General features: G+C 40.7%; 2 protein-coding genes across 7 annotated transcripts in view; one reads left to right on the top strand and one right to left on the bottom strand.

Annotated features, from left to right (window-relative positions):
• Nucleotides 1–2,502: 2,502 nt before the first annotated feature.
• On the top strand, nt 2,503–13,312 carry alpk2 (alpha-kinase 2). Its single transcript, XM_072372588.1, has 12 exons — nt 2,503–2,586; nt 2,869–3,040; nt 3,278–4,389; nt 5,258–6,749; nt 6,864–7,011; nt 8,627–8,754; nt 8,841–8,885; nt 8,971–9,269; nt 10,295–10,383; nt 10,469–10,686; nt 10,764–10,812; nt 10,896–13,312. Exons 1-12 carry the CDS (start codon nt 2,503–2,505, stop codon nt 11,098–11,100), a joined length of 4,041 nt encoding a protein of 1,346 aa, XP_072228689.1. The 3' UTR covers nt 11,101–13,312.
• Nucleotides 13,313–16,063: 2,751 nt separating this feature from the next.
• Nucleotides 16,064–19,682, bottom strand: part of nedd4l (NEDD4 like E3 ubiquitin protein ligase) — a 42,457-nt gene continuing 38,838 nt past the window's right edge. For 3 of the 6 annotated variants that reach the window (XM_072372620.1, XM_072372621.1, XM_072372622.1), the window contains 2 exons: nt 18,111–18,183; nt 16,064–17,986 (listed from right to left, as the gene is read on the bottom strand). In XM_072372620.1, the coding sequence (XP_072228721.1) occupies nt 17,884–17,986; nt 18,111–18,183 (176 nt within the window). In that variant the 3' untranslated portion in view covers nt 16,064–17,883. The remainder of the gene's footprint in view (nt 17,987–18,110; nt 18,184–19,682) is intronic. The other 3 variants (XM_072372623.1, XM_072372624.1, XM_072372625.1) reach the window with 1 other exon arrangement.

The raw sequence follows: 19,682 nt of genomic DNA, 5'->3' as shown, positions 1-19,682 counted from the left end.
CAACCACACGGCCATGAAAAGGGTACGTACTGTTTGCATGGCTGGAAATCCCCCCTCACAGAGTAGACAACTGTTTTAATGCCTGAAGTAATTATAATACTTTAATCATCTGTGATTCATCTGTGAGGTACTTTGTCATTTGTTTGTGGGAATGGCTAATGCTGTCTGTGCTGCTGATATGTTGAAACATACATTCTGCTGTGCTGCATGAATCACATCACACACCCTATCAAACATCAGAATCTATTCCTTAAAATAACTTATTTACCAGTAGAAGAAATTCTAACACACATTTGTTCAGATTATCCCTGATATATATAAAACAGTTGAAAATCACTTCTTGAGCTTTTGCCTTTTAAGCTTCATGAAGAAGCTTTGAGAGTGTTTGTATGACTGAAGATTAATCTATTTTGGCACAAATGGTCAAGATGAAATCAAATTACACTTCAACGCTCTCAGGTGCTGACAGCTTTATTGTTTTTTTTATTATGTCAATACAGATCACGTCCTTTTTAGCAAACCAATAAGCAACCCCAGCAAGACCTACGTGAGTTAGATTAAAACTTGGCAGTGTACGTTGTAGATTAGAGTAGATAAAGCTATATGTCTAAAATCTATCGATGGGTTAGGATGCATTTGTCATAGAAAACATCAGAGGCGGGAGCGCTAGGCTAGGTGTCCTTCATAAAGTAGGAATTTGACAAATGCAGGTCATGGGGCAAGATGTGCTGGTATTTTTCCAGTGTCGGTGCCACCGGCTTCCATCTTACATATCAGAGTGCATGTTTTGAAGCCTCCCCCTTCAACACTTCATATCAGCCCTCCACACATGTGACCCCATTTCCATAAAAGTTTGAACGCCGTGGAAAATGTAAATAAAAACAGAAGGCAATAATTCTGAAGTCATTTAAACAAACTAGGAAAAAGTGACATAGGTTTTATTACTATCCTCATGGGGAGGACTTAATTATTCTGTGATGAATGTAAAAAAATTGACAATTTAGGAAGAATTTGAGTTTTTTTTTTTTTTTTCTTTATCTTCAATACACAGTACAATTAAATGTTTAGGGACTTTGAAAGAAGGACCATGGCTGATTCTCAGGTCCTTTTCCAGCACTGCATTAAATACAAATGTACTTTTTTATGGTAGCAACATAACATAACATTGTTATAAACAAGAGCCTCCGTTGGCCCCAGCTGGCATTGGAAGTGGAAAACTGACCTGTGATTTTACTAATCTAAACCAACAAGCCAAAGAAGACTTGTTCAAAAGCCAGCATATTTGATGACGTGGGTGTGCAAGTTGCTTATCTGTAAAGGCTTCATTATTGCTGCATGCTACGAATCACTGGAGCTACCAAGATGACACCAGTTTCAAGGAAGGTCTTATTCATTTCAGCAAGCCAATGCCAAGGACCTAAACTACCCTGCTTGCCACCCAGATCTGTCGCCCACCTATCCAGAAATAATCTATCATGAAAAAAACAACAAAGAAGGCCAAAATTGTTGAGCAAATCAAATTCTGTTGTAGAGAGAATGGAAAACAGTTTTCTTTTAAAATGACAAGAATTGGTCTCTTCGGTTCTCAAAGGCTTTAAATGGTAATGAAAAGGAGATGAAGCAATAGATTGGTAAACACGAGCCTGTTCCATCAGTCTTTGATGGCGTTGTGAAACCCACTCCTCATATGTTTTTGATGTCACTGACATTACACAACATTGCCTGACTTCTGTGATCTGTGTTGAAGATGTCATATTCAAAATGAGCATTTATTTTTCAAAAGACAAGAACATTTTCGTCAGTGAATTACATTTTTATGTGCTGACTGCCGGTAATGTAGTCTTACTGACATCTGTCATTTTACAGCCACCTTATGTCCCTAAATAAGCTGAAATTTTCTGATAAGAGTAACTGTGAATGTTGGAATGTAGGCACTTTACCAACAGTTTTATTTGTGCAGATCCAAGAATTGGATATGTATCTCTTGAAAATTGTAGGCTATGTATGTTTTACTATGTCTCTGCGATGTAATACAATAGAAACCGGAAAGTGTAATCATCAGCTGACAGCCACCACACATGCTTTTATCAGCAACAAAGTAACTACAAAAAGAAGGTTTCCTGTGATAAGGTGTGCCAAGGGTCACTTGAAAATCTTTAAAATAGATGCAACTTGCCACTGAAGGGGCCATCTCCTGCAGCTCAGATAAACACGTCACACAAAGTGACAGCTAGAGGGAGATAGTAGGCCTTACTTCAGATACCGCACAGAGGTAAATTCACACATGAACTTCAAGTCTTAGAGTTTATTGTGCTGGTTGGTTGTGCAAGCTTTATATTTACTGATGACCTCATGTTTTACCTTTCAGGAACGGAATCTCAAAATACAAGCTGCGATCAGTGGTTGAGTGATGGCAGAAATAAGAGGAACAGTCCTCACACTTTGTCACCAAGGCTGAAGTGACTTTGACAGTGTCCTCAAGACGGAATAACAGGATTCCCAATGGATCTGCCGCTCATTTGCACAGATGACCAAAGGCGGTCAGCACCGGCTCCCGAAGACAGTCAAACTAAGGATTCAGATTCTGTTTGTTTTTTGTTGTCTGATCATGAGACAGTGACAGAGTCTGTGTGTGAGTTTTCAGTCACCACTGACATATCCACACTCAACGTTTCCACGCAGGAAAAAATCCCAGACTCAGACAGTTTGAAGTCTTCATTGCCCAGTTGCAACGCATCACAGGGTTTTTCACACTGCTCAGAGCCTTCACCAAACAATGATGATCTCAGGGTTTGTTGTTGTTTGGGCAAATCAGAACCTATATTACCCATTTTGCCCCAGTTCTCTCATGACTTTTTTCCACCTCAGTCCTCCTTCACAGAGTTTTGTGTAAAACAAGACTCATTACTGCCCTTCTCTGTCAGACAGGAAATTAGTACACCTAAATCCTCTGTGGCTGAGGGGTCTGAGGCAGCTGAGGGTTTGACAGAGCCGTTTGCCACTGAGCCCTTCGCCAGCTGCAATTTCAGCTCCAAACACAGTCAGCCCACTCCTTTGTATAGATCGTTATCACTTCAGTCAGATAGTTTAGATAGTGATACAGTTGTAGCACCAATGTCAGACCTTTATATTTTTGAAAGTGACACACATGACTTCATTTTGAGCCAATCTATAGATCCGCATAATATTACATGTCCTAAATACCAGCCATCAGAGACAGGAGTGGGGAAGGCAAACCATGACTGTGATACGCATGTTGTGGTATGTGACTCAGCAGGCATCGTGACACAATGTCATCACGGCTCTAGTGAGAAACTAGCTATTGAGGGCGGTGTGTCAGAGGTAAGCCAAGAAGAGTTACGAGCACCTGCTGTGGATGCCTGGGAGGTGGACTTGATGTCGGTAAATAACGTGAGATTAGAGAAAGCAGAGGTCACTGGTTTAACCCACCAACTGCAGCAAAGTGACAGCCCCATTGAGCTCTGGCTGGACGCATGCCAGTATTTGACTGGTGAGGATGCAGAAGATAGGGAAGTTTTGGACAAAGCAGGTCACTCTGTGATGCAGGGAGGTCACTCAGCTTCAACTGAGTCCTGTTCTCCCCCAGAAGAGACAAAAGTGTCAGATTGCAACCTTGATGGAAGCATGGGGATTGGCTGGTCTTGTGATGACACTCGAGGTTGGGGGCCACCGGTTGAGAGGTGGTCATCAGTGGACAGCTGGGCGACTGCACTCTCAGACTGGACAGGGATCCTCGAGGCTCCGCCAGAAGACATCACAGCTGCCTTTGCAGAGATAGGGGCTGAGATAGATGCTTTGACTCAGGCTCTAGAGGAGGTGAAAACTCACACAGAGTCAGACACACTGCAAGAAGATCAAGAAACAGCAGTTCAGGAGCAACTGAAGGAAACAATGGGTGTCCAGGATCAGCCTCTGAAGACACAAAATATCCCAGAGAGCTCCATTCAATCTGGGCAAAGTTGTCTCTCTTTTTGCCTTGAAGCTGCAGGGCCTGCACTCCGTGACAAAGGAGGCCCCCAAAGTTACGAATCCTTATGTGATCCAGCAACCACCACACAAGAAGAAAAGGAGCCAGAGGAGCTCCAGAGCTGTCAGACAGAATGCTCCCCACACCCCACTGCCCAGCATTCATCCATGGGTTCATCCTGCACGACTGTGGCTTCTACTGAAGGACAGAGTGTAGATGAAACCGAGGATACACTGACTGCTGCGCCATCATCTTCTGATGATTTGGATCTTTCTCAGTTTGATGGATATTCTAAGTTTTTGGAGGCAGACTTTTTTATGAGTGATAAGGATTATCCAATCATACTGAATATAACAGAGTACACAGATTTGATCACCCCTACCGAGCTGGTATTTGAAGAGGTAAGCTTTCTTATGTTGTAGATTTTATTGATTGTCATCTCTGTTATTTAAAACTGGCATACCATCAGTGACAAATTCAAAATCCATTTATGTCAATTCATGTGAGACTCACACGTATTGTCGAGTCGCTTTTCTTGTGGGAGTCAATCAGGACTTACACCCAGTGTTGATTCGGCATTATTGGAAAAGTCCTTTGGCTTTATCTCCTATCCAGAGGCTCAAGACTGGCAGAGGGTTGGTGCTGGAGGAAACAGGAGTACCTAATAGGAAGACTTCAGACAGACAGAAATGGCATCTAATAATAGCTGAGAGTTGAATGATAATAGCATGCATCCGTGGCGTGTCAGGGTGGAGGGGTGAAAGGAGAGCACAGCTGAGGAATGAAACACGACCCTGCTTTGCTCTATCTCTCTTTTGCGCCCTTTAACACACCCGTTCCAGCCCCATCTCCCTTAAAAAATCTAAGATCAGGAGGCTGACAGGTCCTCAGGTCGCGAAGACTCCTTCTTACTGGCTTAGGTTGGTGTGCAAAGCATATCTGGGCTTTGACTGTAACAGTTAAGGTTTTGGCTGCAGGCAGGACGTATGGATTTTAGGACTGGATGTAGAGGCATGGGGTTTCATAATCTGCCTTGCTCTATAGAAAGGTATGTGTTGAACAGAAAAATTGAAAAGGAAAGAATCAACATTTAAAATCACAGCTGGCTTTTGACTTTAAGTTAGCGTCTTAATAGAGTTATGTTCTCTATCTATTATTTGCCTTTATCTCTGTGGAATATGTGAGAACTTAAATAAACTTTTTTTCCACAGAAACGCTGTTGTTTGAACTCAAATAATACCGCTGATGTTATCTTTTTTTAATTTCCAGCCCCATGGAGATGGACTGTGTCAAGTGACAGATGGACACAGTTTCCCGCAGCTGGGCTCAGTGGGCAAACAGCACGTTGATTGTGAGGGAAATAAGAGCATAACAGATCTCAATTTCCTCACCACACACACTCTGACAATCTCAGACGTGCCAGGTGTGGACACACAACCTGACCTGCATGCACCTGAGTCACTTAACACGCCAGATCTTAATGGGGCCCATCAAGAGGCACCACAGTTGGGTAGTCCGGAGTTTATTATGCCCTTAGCTCCTCTCAGTGGTGGCTCCTCCCTCGTTTGTCGGACAAAGAGTTTGGAAGGAGATCAGACTTGTGCCAAAAGGTCTCTCAATGACAGCATCTGTTGTGATCACGTACAACACTGCACACTCTGCCCAACGCCAGATGGAATTACTGACAAACTATCTGTGGAAGGTGATGATAAGCTGATTTGTAAAAAGCAGAACACAATAAACCCTGCTGAGAAAATTTCCCTGGGAGAACTACAGGAGTTGCACGCTAATGACACTGCAGAGTGTTTCCTCTCTGCAAGAAAAACTGAGGAGATTATCGATCTCAGAAGAGAACATGCAAACTTCACGTTTTTTCCTTCAGATCATTTCATCATCTCAGAGGAAAGCCGTGTTGCATACGTCACTTTAGATTTGAATGACCCATTTTTCTCTGGGGCTGCAGAACCCGTATCCACAGTTACAGTCTCTGAGAAGTCTGAACTGAAAATGCCGCACAAAACTCACAAGAATCCCTCAGAGGGTAAAACACGCTCCAAAAAGGAGAAATCATCTGGTCATCATCATGGTGAGCATGCTTTGAAAAAAACGGAAAGTTTATCTCACCATGTTTCCACCCAGCAGACCTTCAAACAGCAAGAAAGTCGCTCCAGTACAGGAGAAAATCAAACCACTGAGAACAGTGCAGCTGAGCTTGAGGCCATAGAGGCTAAACTGGTGATTGAGACTGTTGAGGCCACTGAGAAGGGTACAAGCAAGCCACATGGCAAGAAAAAAAAGAAACATGGTCAGAACGCAACAGTAAAGAGTGCAGGGGAGCCTTCAAATGATGTGGAGAATAGAGCGAAACCAAAGACTGCAAAGGGAAGGATAGATATGTTTGAGGCCAAGCTCGGCCCTAAAGTTGGAAAAGCTCAGAAGGATCCTGATCAGCCAGTTAGTGCTGAGAACAAACCCCAACAACCAGAGACTAAACCACCTCCGGGAGAACAACCTCAGCATCACAAAGATCATAAAGACCACAAGTCCAAAACCTTCTCCAGTCCTCTGAAGGATGATGTCATTAAAAGACGACGCGTGTCAGGAGATAAGTTTGGAAAGATTGTCAGTGTTTTGGAGTCTAAACTACCAAAGGCAGAATCTTCCCTAAAAGCAAAGGGAGAAGAGACCCAGGCAGATGTCGGAGCAGTTCGTAAGAAGGCATACAGTGAGGTGGTCAAACAGAATATCATACCAACAGAAGGTGAGGGGACTCATCAACACCTTTTCTTCTGTGAACCATGGCCAGTTTTTAACACTGATTCACGCTGAGTAAATACACAATTCATTCATCATAATAAAATCATAACCTCTGCAGATCTCAAGGTGGTGCAGCCTATCCAGGCAGTGTCAGTGATTGGGGACACTCAGAGTCTGCGTCTGTGGTGTCAGTTTTCTGCAGCCCTCTCTGACAACACTGTGAGCTGGACCAGAGAGGGAAAAGTCCTGGCTGAGATCAAGAGAAGGTATTTTCTTTCATTTTACATGTTTTTCATTTAAACATATTGTCAGATGCTATCTTTGTATAACATGATACTGTCACAAAACTCAGGTCTATAGAAAGCCCCATTCAATGTCCTTAAATTCCCTTTTAGTTGACATATACCGAACACATTTAAATCATTCAAAATAAAATGCTCTCTGGCAACAGCGAAGCAATAATCTCCAGAGGCAGGTGCCAGTCTTTTCTGCCTGTCATAAATCATGTCATGCATCCACACAGCCCACTACCTGTTCTTTTTCCTTCAGCCAACTATTCCAGCGTTCATGCCACTATCAGTAATTGATCAGTGGTTTAACATGCAGTTTAGATATGAGTACAATTATCAGTAAAGAAAACATCAAATTAGTCATGCAGTGCTTTGGTGGGATTATATATGGCATCACATTTTGCTTTCTTTAAATGAGTAGCATAGTTTCTTTGAAATGGGGCTGTAGGTGGTGTTCAGTAGATTGCAGGTATCTTCCCCTGAGTTTCGAGAAGCAGATAGGAGTACATGCATGGAAGCTAAACAATGTGCTGCTGCCAACTGGGTCAGTCGTTAAAGCTCCCGTCCATTACAAAGCAAGTATTTGACCTTTGTGAACATACCCACAAGATGTTTTGTATGTCCTACAAAATATATCATGGGCAAAATCCGTCATCAAGATAGCTGTGGATTTCAGCTTTGAACCTGCAAAGCACCCCCTAAAGTCTCAGAAATGCACATTCAGCCAGCCTGACCACCATCGAGGTGGGGCTGCACAGTTGGGTTTATAGCATGCACTGAGAAGAACCTATGAAATTAGAAGCAAGCACAGGCTAGGAGAAGTTAGCCAGGTGCAAGTGGGAGTGGGCACAAGCTGCTGCTAAAGGACAGAAATGTTGGAGGAGTCAGATTAGCTACTGTTTTTAAATCTCTATTCGAAGAGGAGGGGAAAAGGTTTAAAGTCCTAACAAAGCAATTCCAGAAACATGAAATGTTTTAACATTGCAACAGCTTACAGCTTGATGTACAATTTTGAGGAACACAGATAAGTCTTGTTTTTTTTTTTGCAATCAACTTTTTATTGACACCATTCTCATAAATGACACGTTATATAACCGCAAGCATGACACTTCATGCAAGACACTTATCAGAAGGTGTGTAAGAACAGATAAGTCTAAGGGATTAATAACTGCTGAAGTGGGACTCTAAACACAGTTTAGCCAGGGAAAAAAATTTAACTTAAAAAAATCAATATTAGTTCAAGTGCTTGCTATATATACTGTAAGTGATTTTAAAAGCTTTAAGTCACAGACAGTCTTTTCTGACAGAGAACTGTAGCTTTTCCACCACATTCTTTTTTACATTCCAGTTACATTTATCATTAAATACAGGCTTTAATGCAAATGCAAAGCGATGAGCATGTGAGGAACATGTTTATGGCAACACAGGGTTCAGTATCTTACCCAAGGTCACTTCAATTTGTGGAATAGGAAACTTCAATAAATTAAATGAAGACACCAGACCTAACCTTTAATATTTAGCACCCAAAGTGATGACTGTAGTACCAAGATTTGTGTGATCCACTTTGTGAGAAATTTTCCTTCCTCTAAAGCGCAGGGGATGAGAGTCGAGTGTCGCTGACCATCACCAATGCTTCTCACAAAGACCTGGGGAAGTACCAGTGTCGGATCAGCAGCTTACATGGATCAGTCACCTTGGACTACCTGCTCACATATGAAGGTAAAAGAAAAACATCAGCTGTAAAATTGACTGAACAAGAGAAGCAAAATGCATTGTTTTCTTTTCCTGTCACGACTGTGTTTCAGTTCTCAGTGAGATTGTCATCCCTCCGCCTCCAAAGACAGTTTCAGGTGAGTATTAATCTAGAAGTGTGTTCTGTCGCTTCACACAGCTGACTGCAGATGGTACATGATCTTTGTTTGCATCTTCTCACAGCTGCCCCTGTGGAAGTGTGCAGTGAAGAGGAGGATGTCCACTGTTCTGGGCTCTTGTTCAAGGAGGATTTCCTTTCAGACCAACATTTTGGAGAGAAACGTCCCGTCAGCATTGTCACTGAAAAGGTCCACTTTGGGGAGGGGATGCATCGGCGGGCTTTCCGGACCAAGCTGCAGACAGGTCAGATACACCTGTTGGTGCCAGGACACTCCTGTGTGCTAAAGGTGCACAACGCTATCAGCTACGGGACCAACAACAACGACGAGCTTGTTCAGAAGAACTTCAATTTGGCTGTGGAGGTAATAATGTCATCGGTATAGTTAGATGGTATGGTTGGTAAAACATACTTTTTATACAACATGATGGAATCGGAATACGTTGTCAGACAATTAAAATATACAGTAGTTACTTTATTCATCTGAATTTAACTTTTGAGAAATGTACAATATTTTGCATCAAATACAGTGATTCAAATATATGTGGAGGAAAACCCCCATCAAGTTCCTTATCTACACATTTTATTAAACAAGTATAATCATTTATGTCCCAAAGCATATGTACCGCATGGTATCAACAGGGATGCCTATTATGTTTTGAGAAATGATTTGGACTCAAAATTAGGTGGTAGATATGCCTACCAGAGTAAGAAAATTAATGTAGGAATAAAAGATTAATAGACTAATGAACAACTAATGAACAAAAAAAAACAGTAAACAGTACTGAATAAGATAATAAATTGTTAAATGAAAATACGGAAATACAAAGACAAATACATGAATACCAAAATAAAAAATTAGGGATATATATCATGCAAATCATTGTAACAAAACAAACATGAAAGACTTTCATTAAAAAAATTCATGTATTCTTTAATTTATTTCTGCATGTACTTATCAAACTGTATATATTCATTTACTTTTTAAGTAATATATTTACACGTCTATTTAATGCTTGAAAATTAGTATTTTCTGCATGTTTCTTTTATTTTCATGTGATGTATTTTATCAATTTTCTTCCCATTACATTTGCTCATATGTTTCCAAAAAATTTAAAAATGTTCTATTTACTTAATTTCTATAATTATTCATTCTTTAATTCTTTTATCGATTCCTCTATATATTTTTCATTGTTTTTTTTTAACTTTAACTTTTTTTGATAAACAGTACACCTGTGAATCTTCCAACAAAAAGAAATGCCAATAATTGATGAATAAAACCAAATAATGTTTCATTAAAGCTGGACTACCCTCCTGTTGATGGACTACAATCATATACAGACATGCTGTGTTATAGAAACTAAGTGCGAGTGGCTTTTTGCTCTGCAGGAGTGTCATGTCCAGAACACAGCGAGGGAGTACATCAAAGCATACACCGCTGCAGCGCAGGCCATTGAAGCCTTCGGGGACATCCCAGAGTGAGTGACATGTTTAATACCCTGTCAACGCTCCACAGAATTTATGTTCTTTTATCTAACACTACCATGTGCACGCATCCACCAGGATCATTCCCATCTACCTGGTTCATCGTCCATCCAATGACATCCCCTATGCCACACTGGAAGAGGAGCTGATTGGTGACTTTGTCAAATATTCGGTTAAGGACGGCAAAGAGATCAACCTGATGAGACGCGACTCAGAGGCGGGACAGAAATGCTGTGCTTTCCAGCACTGGGTCTTCCAAAAGACAGAGGGCAACCTACTGGTTACTGATATGCAAGGTCAGGAAAACATCTGTTTGAACCGATTTCTTTTGGGTTTTATAATTTAAAGTGCTAACTGTCTGTTTCATTCTCAGGAGTTGGAATGAGGCTTACTGATGTGGGAATAGCCACTTGTAAGAAAGGGTGAGTATTCGTACTTTGGGACCAGAATAATGTCCGAATATATTCACACAAATTGTTTCAATTAATATCACTTTACTTTGCAGTTATAAGGGATTCAAGGGAAACTGTGCCACCTCCTTCATTGACCAGTTCAAAGTCTTGCATCTGTGCAACAAGTACTGTGAGATCCTGGGGCTCAAATCCATGCAGCCCAAAGCCAAAAAGGCAGCTCCTCCAAAACCTAAACCCCAACCCTCTGCTGCATCCAAGAAGAAAACATTTGGGCCGACAGTGAAGGGCAAGTCGTAACAGGAGGAGAATCTTGGACTAAGTTATTCTTCATTGTTTGAAATGGCTGTGTTTTTGGTGACCCTCTTCACCAGGACGTCAAAGAGAAAGTCAAAGAGTTTTGGGTTGCAGCGTGACACTGGAAGAAGAGACTGTCATATAACCAGCAGCTGTTGTTTGATCTGAGATGAACACTTGAGAGAAAATGTAGTTATTTTCATGAAGATCTCCGAAGCATTTGTGTCTCTATTTCACAAGTTTGCCAAAAACCTGTGATAACTTTATGGAATACTTTGAGTTTATGAGTTTATCCGCAGCGATGAACTGGGACGTCTTAGATTGCTTGACTGATGGAGTGCAATATATTTTCTTTATGAATGGTTAATTGTTTTTCTACTTCTGTGATGTTTTCAAACTATTAGTTCATTAAATTAATGGACCTGTTAATTAATTGATTGGAGGAAATGTCTCTGAAGTAGTTTGTATGAGTGGGTGCTTTTTTGTGTTGTTTTGCTCAGTGGTAAAGCTGAGATACAGTGTATAAAGAGTAATGTTGTATTATTAGAGTTCTTCTTTTTGTGGAGCTCAGGGTAAGCTGACTTTTATATTTTGGAAACAACACAAGGACACTATAAAGTTGAAGCTCGTGGAAACACGTTGTTTTCAAAGAATCTAAAAATTAGCTGATGTATAATTATCTGGGTTGTTTCCTCCGGTAACATTTATTTCTAACGTCTGGCATGATTTCAAATATGTACACTGGTTTAGGCTTTTGGCAATCAGTGAATGTGAAGTGAAAGGCATGTCAAAGTAATCGCACACTGACCTGACATCAATATGATCTCTGAAGTATTCCAGCCATTCAAATACAGCCTCTCTACTGTCCTACTCTTTCCATTGCCTTTTAAATCCCTGAGCCAAACTGCTGACATGAGGCCGAGGCTGGGGCTGTGCCCAACATGTCTGCAAACAGTAGTTCTTTGTTCCTAAAGGGGTGTTATTGCTCTCAAATGCTCGTTTTGGATTTTTGTCGCATAAAGTTAGACCAGGTCACATATTCTGTTCGTGTAACTGCCTGTTTGGGACTGAGTGCACTTGTGGAGCGTGAACATTTCATGTTATTTCATTCTGAGGAATGGCGAAATGAAGGTCCACTCTAAAGCAGCAGACACACGCAAACCATTTATTTATGACAAATGTACAATCATAAAATACAGCACTGTAAGAATAAATAACTGTTTATATGCTGAAAATACTCATATGACATGGCTGCAGCCTTTTTTTGTTTGTTTGTTTTCCACAATCTATTCTTACAGGTGAAGGTCTCCAGCAGCAAATTAGCACCTCAAATGCAAAAATAAGCGGGTTGCAATCAGAGGCGCGACATCATGTTTCAACACACTTTATGTCTATTTCCATCTCTGCTTCTGCGGAACTGGTGTAACGTATCCCGCGCTGTCGCCACCTTTGACACATGGGGACACATGTCCATGCTTTACAGTGTGAATGAGGGGAAGTAAGGACTATACAGAAGCTACAAAACAAATGAGAGACGAAATGAAGAAAATCAACCGCACAACCCGGGAAGTGAAGGAATGCGCTGAGGTCCTTTTCACACTGTAGCTATTTAGTGTGATAATGGCGTTTGATAGACAGGAAACAAACACCATTGTCACACTCCACAGCTCTGGAGGACAAGGTTTGCTGCAGATGTGGAGATGGCGTGGGTTGTTCATGCAAGCTGGTGGACACACGGATTGCCTGGGGGGTGGGGGGGTGGGAAAAGAGCAGTTGGATGTGTGGAGTCAGTAAAGAGAAGGGTAAAACTGACAGAAAGCAAAACAGGAAAAAAATTATAGTGTAACATGATGTGTGTGTATCTGTGTGTGTTTGTGGTGTTTTCCAGTGAAAAACAAAACTGCTCTTTTTTTGCAGGTTATATCAAGCTAAAATGGAAAAAAAGGAGTAAGAAAATGTAGATAACCCCAGAAAAAAAACGTGCCAAGTAAATACTCGAGGCTTATCCGGATTGTCCAAAGTCCAGTCATGGTGCTTTTTTCTTTTTTTACTGATTGTGGGGATGACTGCAGCTGTGTGAACTTGTCTCTGTGTGTGAAAGTAGGAGCGTGTGACACAAAAAAAAGAAGTAAAAGAGCAACTGCGGGATCCTCCAAAACAAATGTTGCTGAAGTTTTCTAAAATGTAACTGATAAATAAAGCTGCTTCAGAGTATGTGTCACACAGTCTTGGTTACTTTTTGATGCGTCTACTTTTCAGTAACATACATAACGCATCTGTGCCAAAAAAAAAGTCCTAAAAGGATTCCTCAGATCGTTCAACCGAACATAAATCCTACGTTTACAGGTAAAATTGTTTGTTAAAAATATTGTGAAAATCTTCAGTCCTCTTGCAGAACGATACCAACTCACCTTATGTTTCAAAGGTCTTCCCGGCCATGCATTCATGCTCAGCAGTCAGCCTCCGGTTCTCTGCTCCTTATGTCTTTGTAAATGTCAGTTTAAGTCCAGTAGTGAGTCCGCAGTCGCAAGGTTCATGAGGTGATACGTGGTGCATTTGGGTTAGACACTGTCCCATCTACGTCTTTATGTAGACAGAGCAGAGTTTGGACAAACAGCCAGTTGCACATTAGTGATAAGCTACAGGGGAAGTATTGATCGACCCTGACCAGAGGTAGAGGGTGAAGGGTGGAGGAGGGGGAGACCAAAAAGCTGCCCTGGTCAGGGCCTTAAAACTGAGGTGTCACTGAGAGTCAACAATGTTGGCGATGGTTCCAGACAGAACATAAAATGTTTCTGTATGCTCTGGTTTGATGGAGTGGAAGACACAGAAATTCAGCAAGTAGCCTTCTGACAGGCAGAGTCTGAAATTAGACCCAAATGAAGTAAAAGTTGCGCGTTTTGTCACATGCTTTTGAGACGTTACAGCTGTCGCAGTGTAGAATTCTCATAAGAAAGGTGCAGGGAAATCCCTGCAGTGGGACATGCAACGAAATCAAGAAACGAGCCTCAGACATTCACCCAAAACATTTCACAACTGCTCAGATCGATGGATTCAACTATCTAGAGTTTTGATGAGATGAAAACCTCACGCAACAGACCAAACATTGACACAAATGTCAGTGGCTGTCAGTGGAGTATAGCTGCACGAAACCTTAACACTACATGCCAAATGTTAAAAATGTATTTTTGAATCTTCGTCACAGTCTGCTAAAGTCGTTTCTGTCATTTTAGTATTGTAGGGTTTTTTCTACATTCTAATTCAGTAATTAAAAGAGTTAGAATCATTCATACTCATGCAGTGATGCTGCCAAGCAAGGCTTTGCTATCAAATTAAGAAGCTCCCTGTACTTCTACCGGCCACCTCATCAAGCCCTGAAACATTATCAAGGAGTGAAATTGAAATTCATAAAGAGCCTTTAAAATTCATTGTGAGGGATTATTAATATAGAAAATTAAATCTATTAAATCTATGAAATCTGAAACGACATCATCATTCTCCTTTGTTTGGGCTCATCCTTGGAACCTCTCATCGGTGTATTAAGGTCACAGCTGTGACATAACAGAATCAGAGGCCGGTGAGAGACAGAAAGACCCAAGGACAAGCACCATCTTTTACCAATCTATTTGAGATTTCATTTATGTGGTTAATTATTTTTCTTGAGCAGGTGAGCAGTTGGAATATTTTAGATCTAAAGAGGAGTTGGCTCTTGGTTTGTTTGTGACCAGATGGAGGGTACGACGGCTTGATAAAATGTCCCCGGACAGGCTGGGTGGCTTTTATTTGCTCGTCCTTGGAGCTGATAACTCTTAGATTGCCTGTGTGAATGAACTGAGGTCCCTTCACCACACCACACTATGTGCACATACACTTACATGAAAGACAGACAGAGAGGGTTGGAAATGTCACTGATGTCCCAACAAAAACTCAAACAAAAAATATCAGGATATTTGTAATGTGGATGAATTACAGGGAACTTTTCCAATATATAAACACACACACATATATAGATACATACATACATATAGTTATTATCAGGAGGATGCTTTAGAGGTATTATTTGCATTTAAAGTCCAGATGAGATAAACGTAAATAAGTCTTTTTTTTTTCCTTAGAGATAAAGTGTTACAGTTGTAAAGGAGTTGTAAGACTGCATCGTTCCTTGCCCACTCACCTAACCCTCTTTTCAAATATTGTTTGGTCATGAATTTTCAAGGTTGGGTCCACGGAAACTAAATTGAATAATTTCAGCATTTTTTTTTTTTCATAAGTTTAGAAAAAACCAAATGCATTGACTAGTTTTACAGTTTTTCTGTGACCAAATTTAAACTCAGCATAGTCGTCATATCCAGAAATCATTTCATCCTACAAAACAAACTGCCACATTTCCAGCTACGTATCCAATTTAAAACACTTCTTGGGGAGTATTTTTAGTGTATTTCCAGAAGTTTATTTGACACTCATTTAAACTAAATCAAATCCCTTTATGATAAAGTTGTAGAATTAATTTCAGCTATTAGAAGATATCAGCTGTATCGACTGGTCATTTAAAACTTTTCCGCTGGCTGTATTACTGCATTTTATGGTTTTTAGTATTCATATCTCTTTATTCATTCATATCATGTCTTTATTTGATCCATCTTGTAAATCTAATCTCTTCTACTCATTTGAAGCTATATTTTCGATTGCCATCAAAACAATTACAATCTTTGTGTCATTACTGAGGTCACAATGTTTGGCAGCAGTACGGAGCATTGTGTCAACTTTTTCTCTGTTTTCCAAGAAAACCTGAGAGAGTTAGGTGAGTTGTAATTATAGAAGTAAAGTAAATGGTAGAACTGAATATGTTGCTTAGACTGACAATCTCCAGTCTCCTTATCTGTTTAAGGATTAGAGGTGCGAGATGCCCGCTTGGATCTTCTAATAATCCATCTTTGCACGTGAGAAAAGCAAACAACACAGTCTGAGAAGTTTCATTTTATTCGGCCGAAGTTAATGAACCACAAAGAGTTGCAGAAAGAAGTGGAATCGTTAACAAAAATCATATCTCCGCTTATTCATTTTTAAAAAAAAAAAGAAAAGAAAAAACAGCTAAAAAATAATGACTAATTTGCAGTCAGTTCAAATGGTGAGAGTACAGAGGAGAAGAGACATGAGGGAGATAAATACAGAGAAAGAGGTCAAAAGAGTTGAAACAGAGTAAACTACAGGACATGAAGTCTCAGCTTCACTTCTTTTTCAACCTTAGCAGCAGCCCAGATTTACAGACTATTTATATTGCACCAAGTAAGTGCTCTGAATGGAAAAAAAAATAAAATAAAGAATCACATTCAAGTAAATGACAAGACATACATCAGGCGACATGACCTCAGAGTGATCTATAAAGTGCCCTTTAGGTTCAATGGTGTTAGAAAAAGGAGAGAAAGAAGATTAAAAAAAAAAAAAAAGAATGCTTGTTTTTTCTCTGTAAGAAACGTGCTGCTTTATATTCAGTGGCAATCACAGCTTTTCTCTCAGACACTCACACACGCATACAGCTTCATTTTTAGTGTTGATCAGTAATACTTCTGTTAAATGTAATACATACATATATTTATAGGTCATGAAAGAAACTTAAAATGTTTGTTGTTTTTTTTTTCCCCAAGAAACAATTTACAGCATTATGAACAGCGACAGGCATGAGAATAATAATGCAATCAGAGAAACTGTCCCCGGTTTTCCTTTTCCTTTCACGACCTCGAGACTGATTACACTTCCAATTAGTATGTAGTCTAAGCAAACACAAGACACAGGTTCATGCTGCTTGTAAAGCACTACAATAAAAACCATTGTACTCAAGACATTTGCTATCACAGTAACAAATGATATGCATTAATCAGTTCCCAGACTAGCCAGATTTGTACTTCACATGACCATTTCATATATAGTTGTCAAAACAGTAAAGAATGTTGTTCATCGGTACAAATACACTTTCCTGTAAGTTCTACAAATGATTATTACCAAAAAAAAAAATAAAAAATGGTCTATGACAACAAAATTATATGTACTAAGAAAAAATAAAAGGAAAGAGAAACAAAATTTTGTATTTCTTAATCTTTATCACTGGCAAAAATTAAAAAAAAAAAAAAAAACATTTTACAAAGGCTGCAGCGGCAATATCTGATCACATGACACAGACAAGGCTCTACGGAGGAGTGTGGTCGATTTCCTGAAATGTGATTGGCTAGCATTCCTAAGGTAATCTGGTGTTGGTCTAAATATTTGAAAGAATTCTGATCAGAGCGCCACTGCGGTTTCTAAGAGAAATAGTGCATGTAGGAGCCAGATTAAGGCCATGCTAATACCCCCCCCCCCCACTGAAGGGTGATCAAACACTGTGCTATAGTGTACATAAAGGAGCTATTGAAATGCATTATTGTTTTCCAGCACTGTAGATTTTCACAGGAAGAGTGCAGAGGGGAAAGAAATGGTGGATCAGGGGCCAGCTCCCATCATTCATCGCTCATGCCTGTGGATAAAGGATTTCAGCACTCAAACTGTGCAACACTCCCTTTCTTTCCCCAGCACCTTAAAGGAGTGAGCTAACCGCACTGAAGAGATATAAAGACGTAGGCATATTGGCTCGAAAAGTCACTGTACAGTCTCAAACCACCGCGCTGTGAAGGTGGCTCATAGTCAGGCATAACAGTACAACATGCTCACACAAAACTGCTACAGCAGCTGGTTCGACGTCTCTGTGGCTTTTCCTTTCGCTTTTACTGTCAGACGCAGTCAGAGGATGCCGCTTTAGTCGACCCCTTCGAACCCCTGAGCATTCTCTACAGCCATGAGGAGTTTCTCTCTCAGGTCCTCGAATGATTCGTAGGCGGGCAGATCCAAGCGGTTGAAACTGTGAGGGAAAAAAAACACAAAAAAAAAAACCAGGGAATTTACAACTGAAGACATGATAATAAATATACAAAACAGGAGAGCAGCTGGACTTCTTTCCAGGTCCGTGTGCAATAGTTTCATACCATGTGTGAGCTCTTGGCAACTTATCTGGGGTTCCCCACTGCTCGATTGTGAAAAGCTGAGGTCCATTAGAACCTGGAAAAAAAGGGAGCAAGAAATAATTAGGGGCTATTTTTCACTACATCAACATCAAAGAATGGTGTGTGACAAAAGCCCCCCCGCTGGGTATCCTCGAGTCACTAGCATCTGAGGAGGAAAAAAAAATTTTAAAATCCCTCCCAAAAAAAACACACCATGAACAGAACATAACAGCGCAGTGGGGGTGGTAGTATATTTACAATATTCAATAGGGGAAAACAACAACAAAGCAGTCTTTGTTTATTATACAATTTTTGTCATTCGCTCACCATTACAGTTCGAGTGTCGCTGATGCTTGATCAAGGGGGGGTACTGCAAAGCAGAGTTAGCTTAAAAAAAAGCTATGATGAGCTGAAAGTCAGGGTTTGGAGGGGTGGCTTTCTTTTAAACTGGCTAGATCACCATGGTAACTGAGACTGAACACACAACCATCTCCAGAGCACTTCGAGGTTGCAGATTAAATCACCAGGAAAGAAGTTGCATTCATAGCAAAATTGGAAGCTCTTCATTGATGTTGAGTGATCGTTAAACAACTGACATAAAATCAATCACTTCATAGCTAGTCTACGTAGCCTTATATGTTGGCTTTTTTAATTGCCAAATTTGACCACAGTTTTGATTTAGTGACATCTTCTCCGCATTTGAACTGTAAAAACATTTGATCCACCATCAAGTTCAATCTTTAGCATAAATCAGCCCTTTTGAACCAAACCCAATTTTGAATGAACAACTGGTGGTATAGATTCTCAGCTGAATATCCAAACCTGGCATTATTCCCCCAAAGAAGCTTTGCAGTTATAGCAATACTTTTTCATCTTCTCCAAATTTATAGAGAATATTTAATCGATGAACCTGCCTGTATTTGGTAAACGACTTTCACTGTCAGCGCTAAAAGTGCTTCTCATCCAGTTACAGCATCTAGTTTATGTGCAGTTGTCATGACAGAAACTGTCACTCAACAGTCACAGTTACTCATTAGCATGACTAACAAATCTCTGGCATCATTCCTCTTCTGTTCCAATTTCATACTATGATCTTCACATTTGCCCTTTGTCACCGATTCTGTTCATAATTTTTATGGACAGAATTTCTCGGCGCAGCCAGGGTGTTGAGGAGGTCCGATTTGGCGACCTCAGAATCGGGCCTCTGCTTTTTGCGGATGATGTGGTTCTGTTAGCGTCGTCGGGCCGTGACCTTCAGCTCTCACTGGAGCGATTCGCAGCCGAGTGTGAAGCGGCTGGGATGAAAATCAGCACCGAGGCCATGGTCCTCAGCCGGAAAAGGGTGGAATGCTCTCTCCAGGTCGGGAATGAGATCCTTCCCCAAGTGGAAGAGTTCAAGTACCTCGGGGTCTTGTTCACGAGTGACGGACGAATGGAACGGGAGAATCGGTGCGGCGTCCGCAGTGTAGCGGGCTCTGCACCGACCCGTCGTTGGGAAGAAGGAGCTGAGCCAGAAGGCGAAGCTCTCGATTTACTGGTCAATCTACGTTCCTA

The sequence above is a fragment of the Leuresthes tenuis genome, unplaced genomic scaffold (assembly GCF_036924035.1).
Source record: "Leuresthes tenuis unplaced genomic scaffold, fLeuTen1.0.hap1 SCAF_19, whole genome shotgun sequence".
In the NCBI taxonomy this organism is placed as follows: Eukaryota; Metazoa; Chordata; class Actinopteri; order Atheriniformes; family Atherinopsidae; genus Leuresthes; species Leuresthes tenuis.
This window is presented reverse-complemented; position numbering and strand designations above follow the sequence as displayed.

Excerpts from the sequence above, each read along its gene's own strand:
- alpk2 (XM_072372588.1), top strand. The coding sequence starts at position 2,503 with ATGGATCTGCCGCTCATTTGCACAGATGACCAAAGGCGGTCAGCACCG. Across the intron at positions 10,384-10,468 it reads GCCTTCGGGGACATCCCAGA|GATCATTCCCATCTACCTGG; the intron begins GTGAGTGACATG and ends CGCATCCACCAG. Across the intron at positions 10,813-10,895 it reads ATAGCCACTTGTAAGAAAGG|TTATAAGGGATTCAAGGGAA; the intron begins GTGAGTATTCGT and ends TTTACTTTGCAG.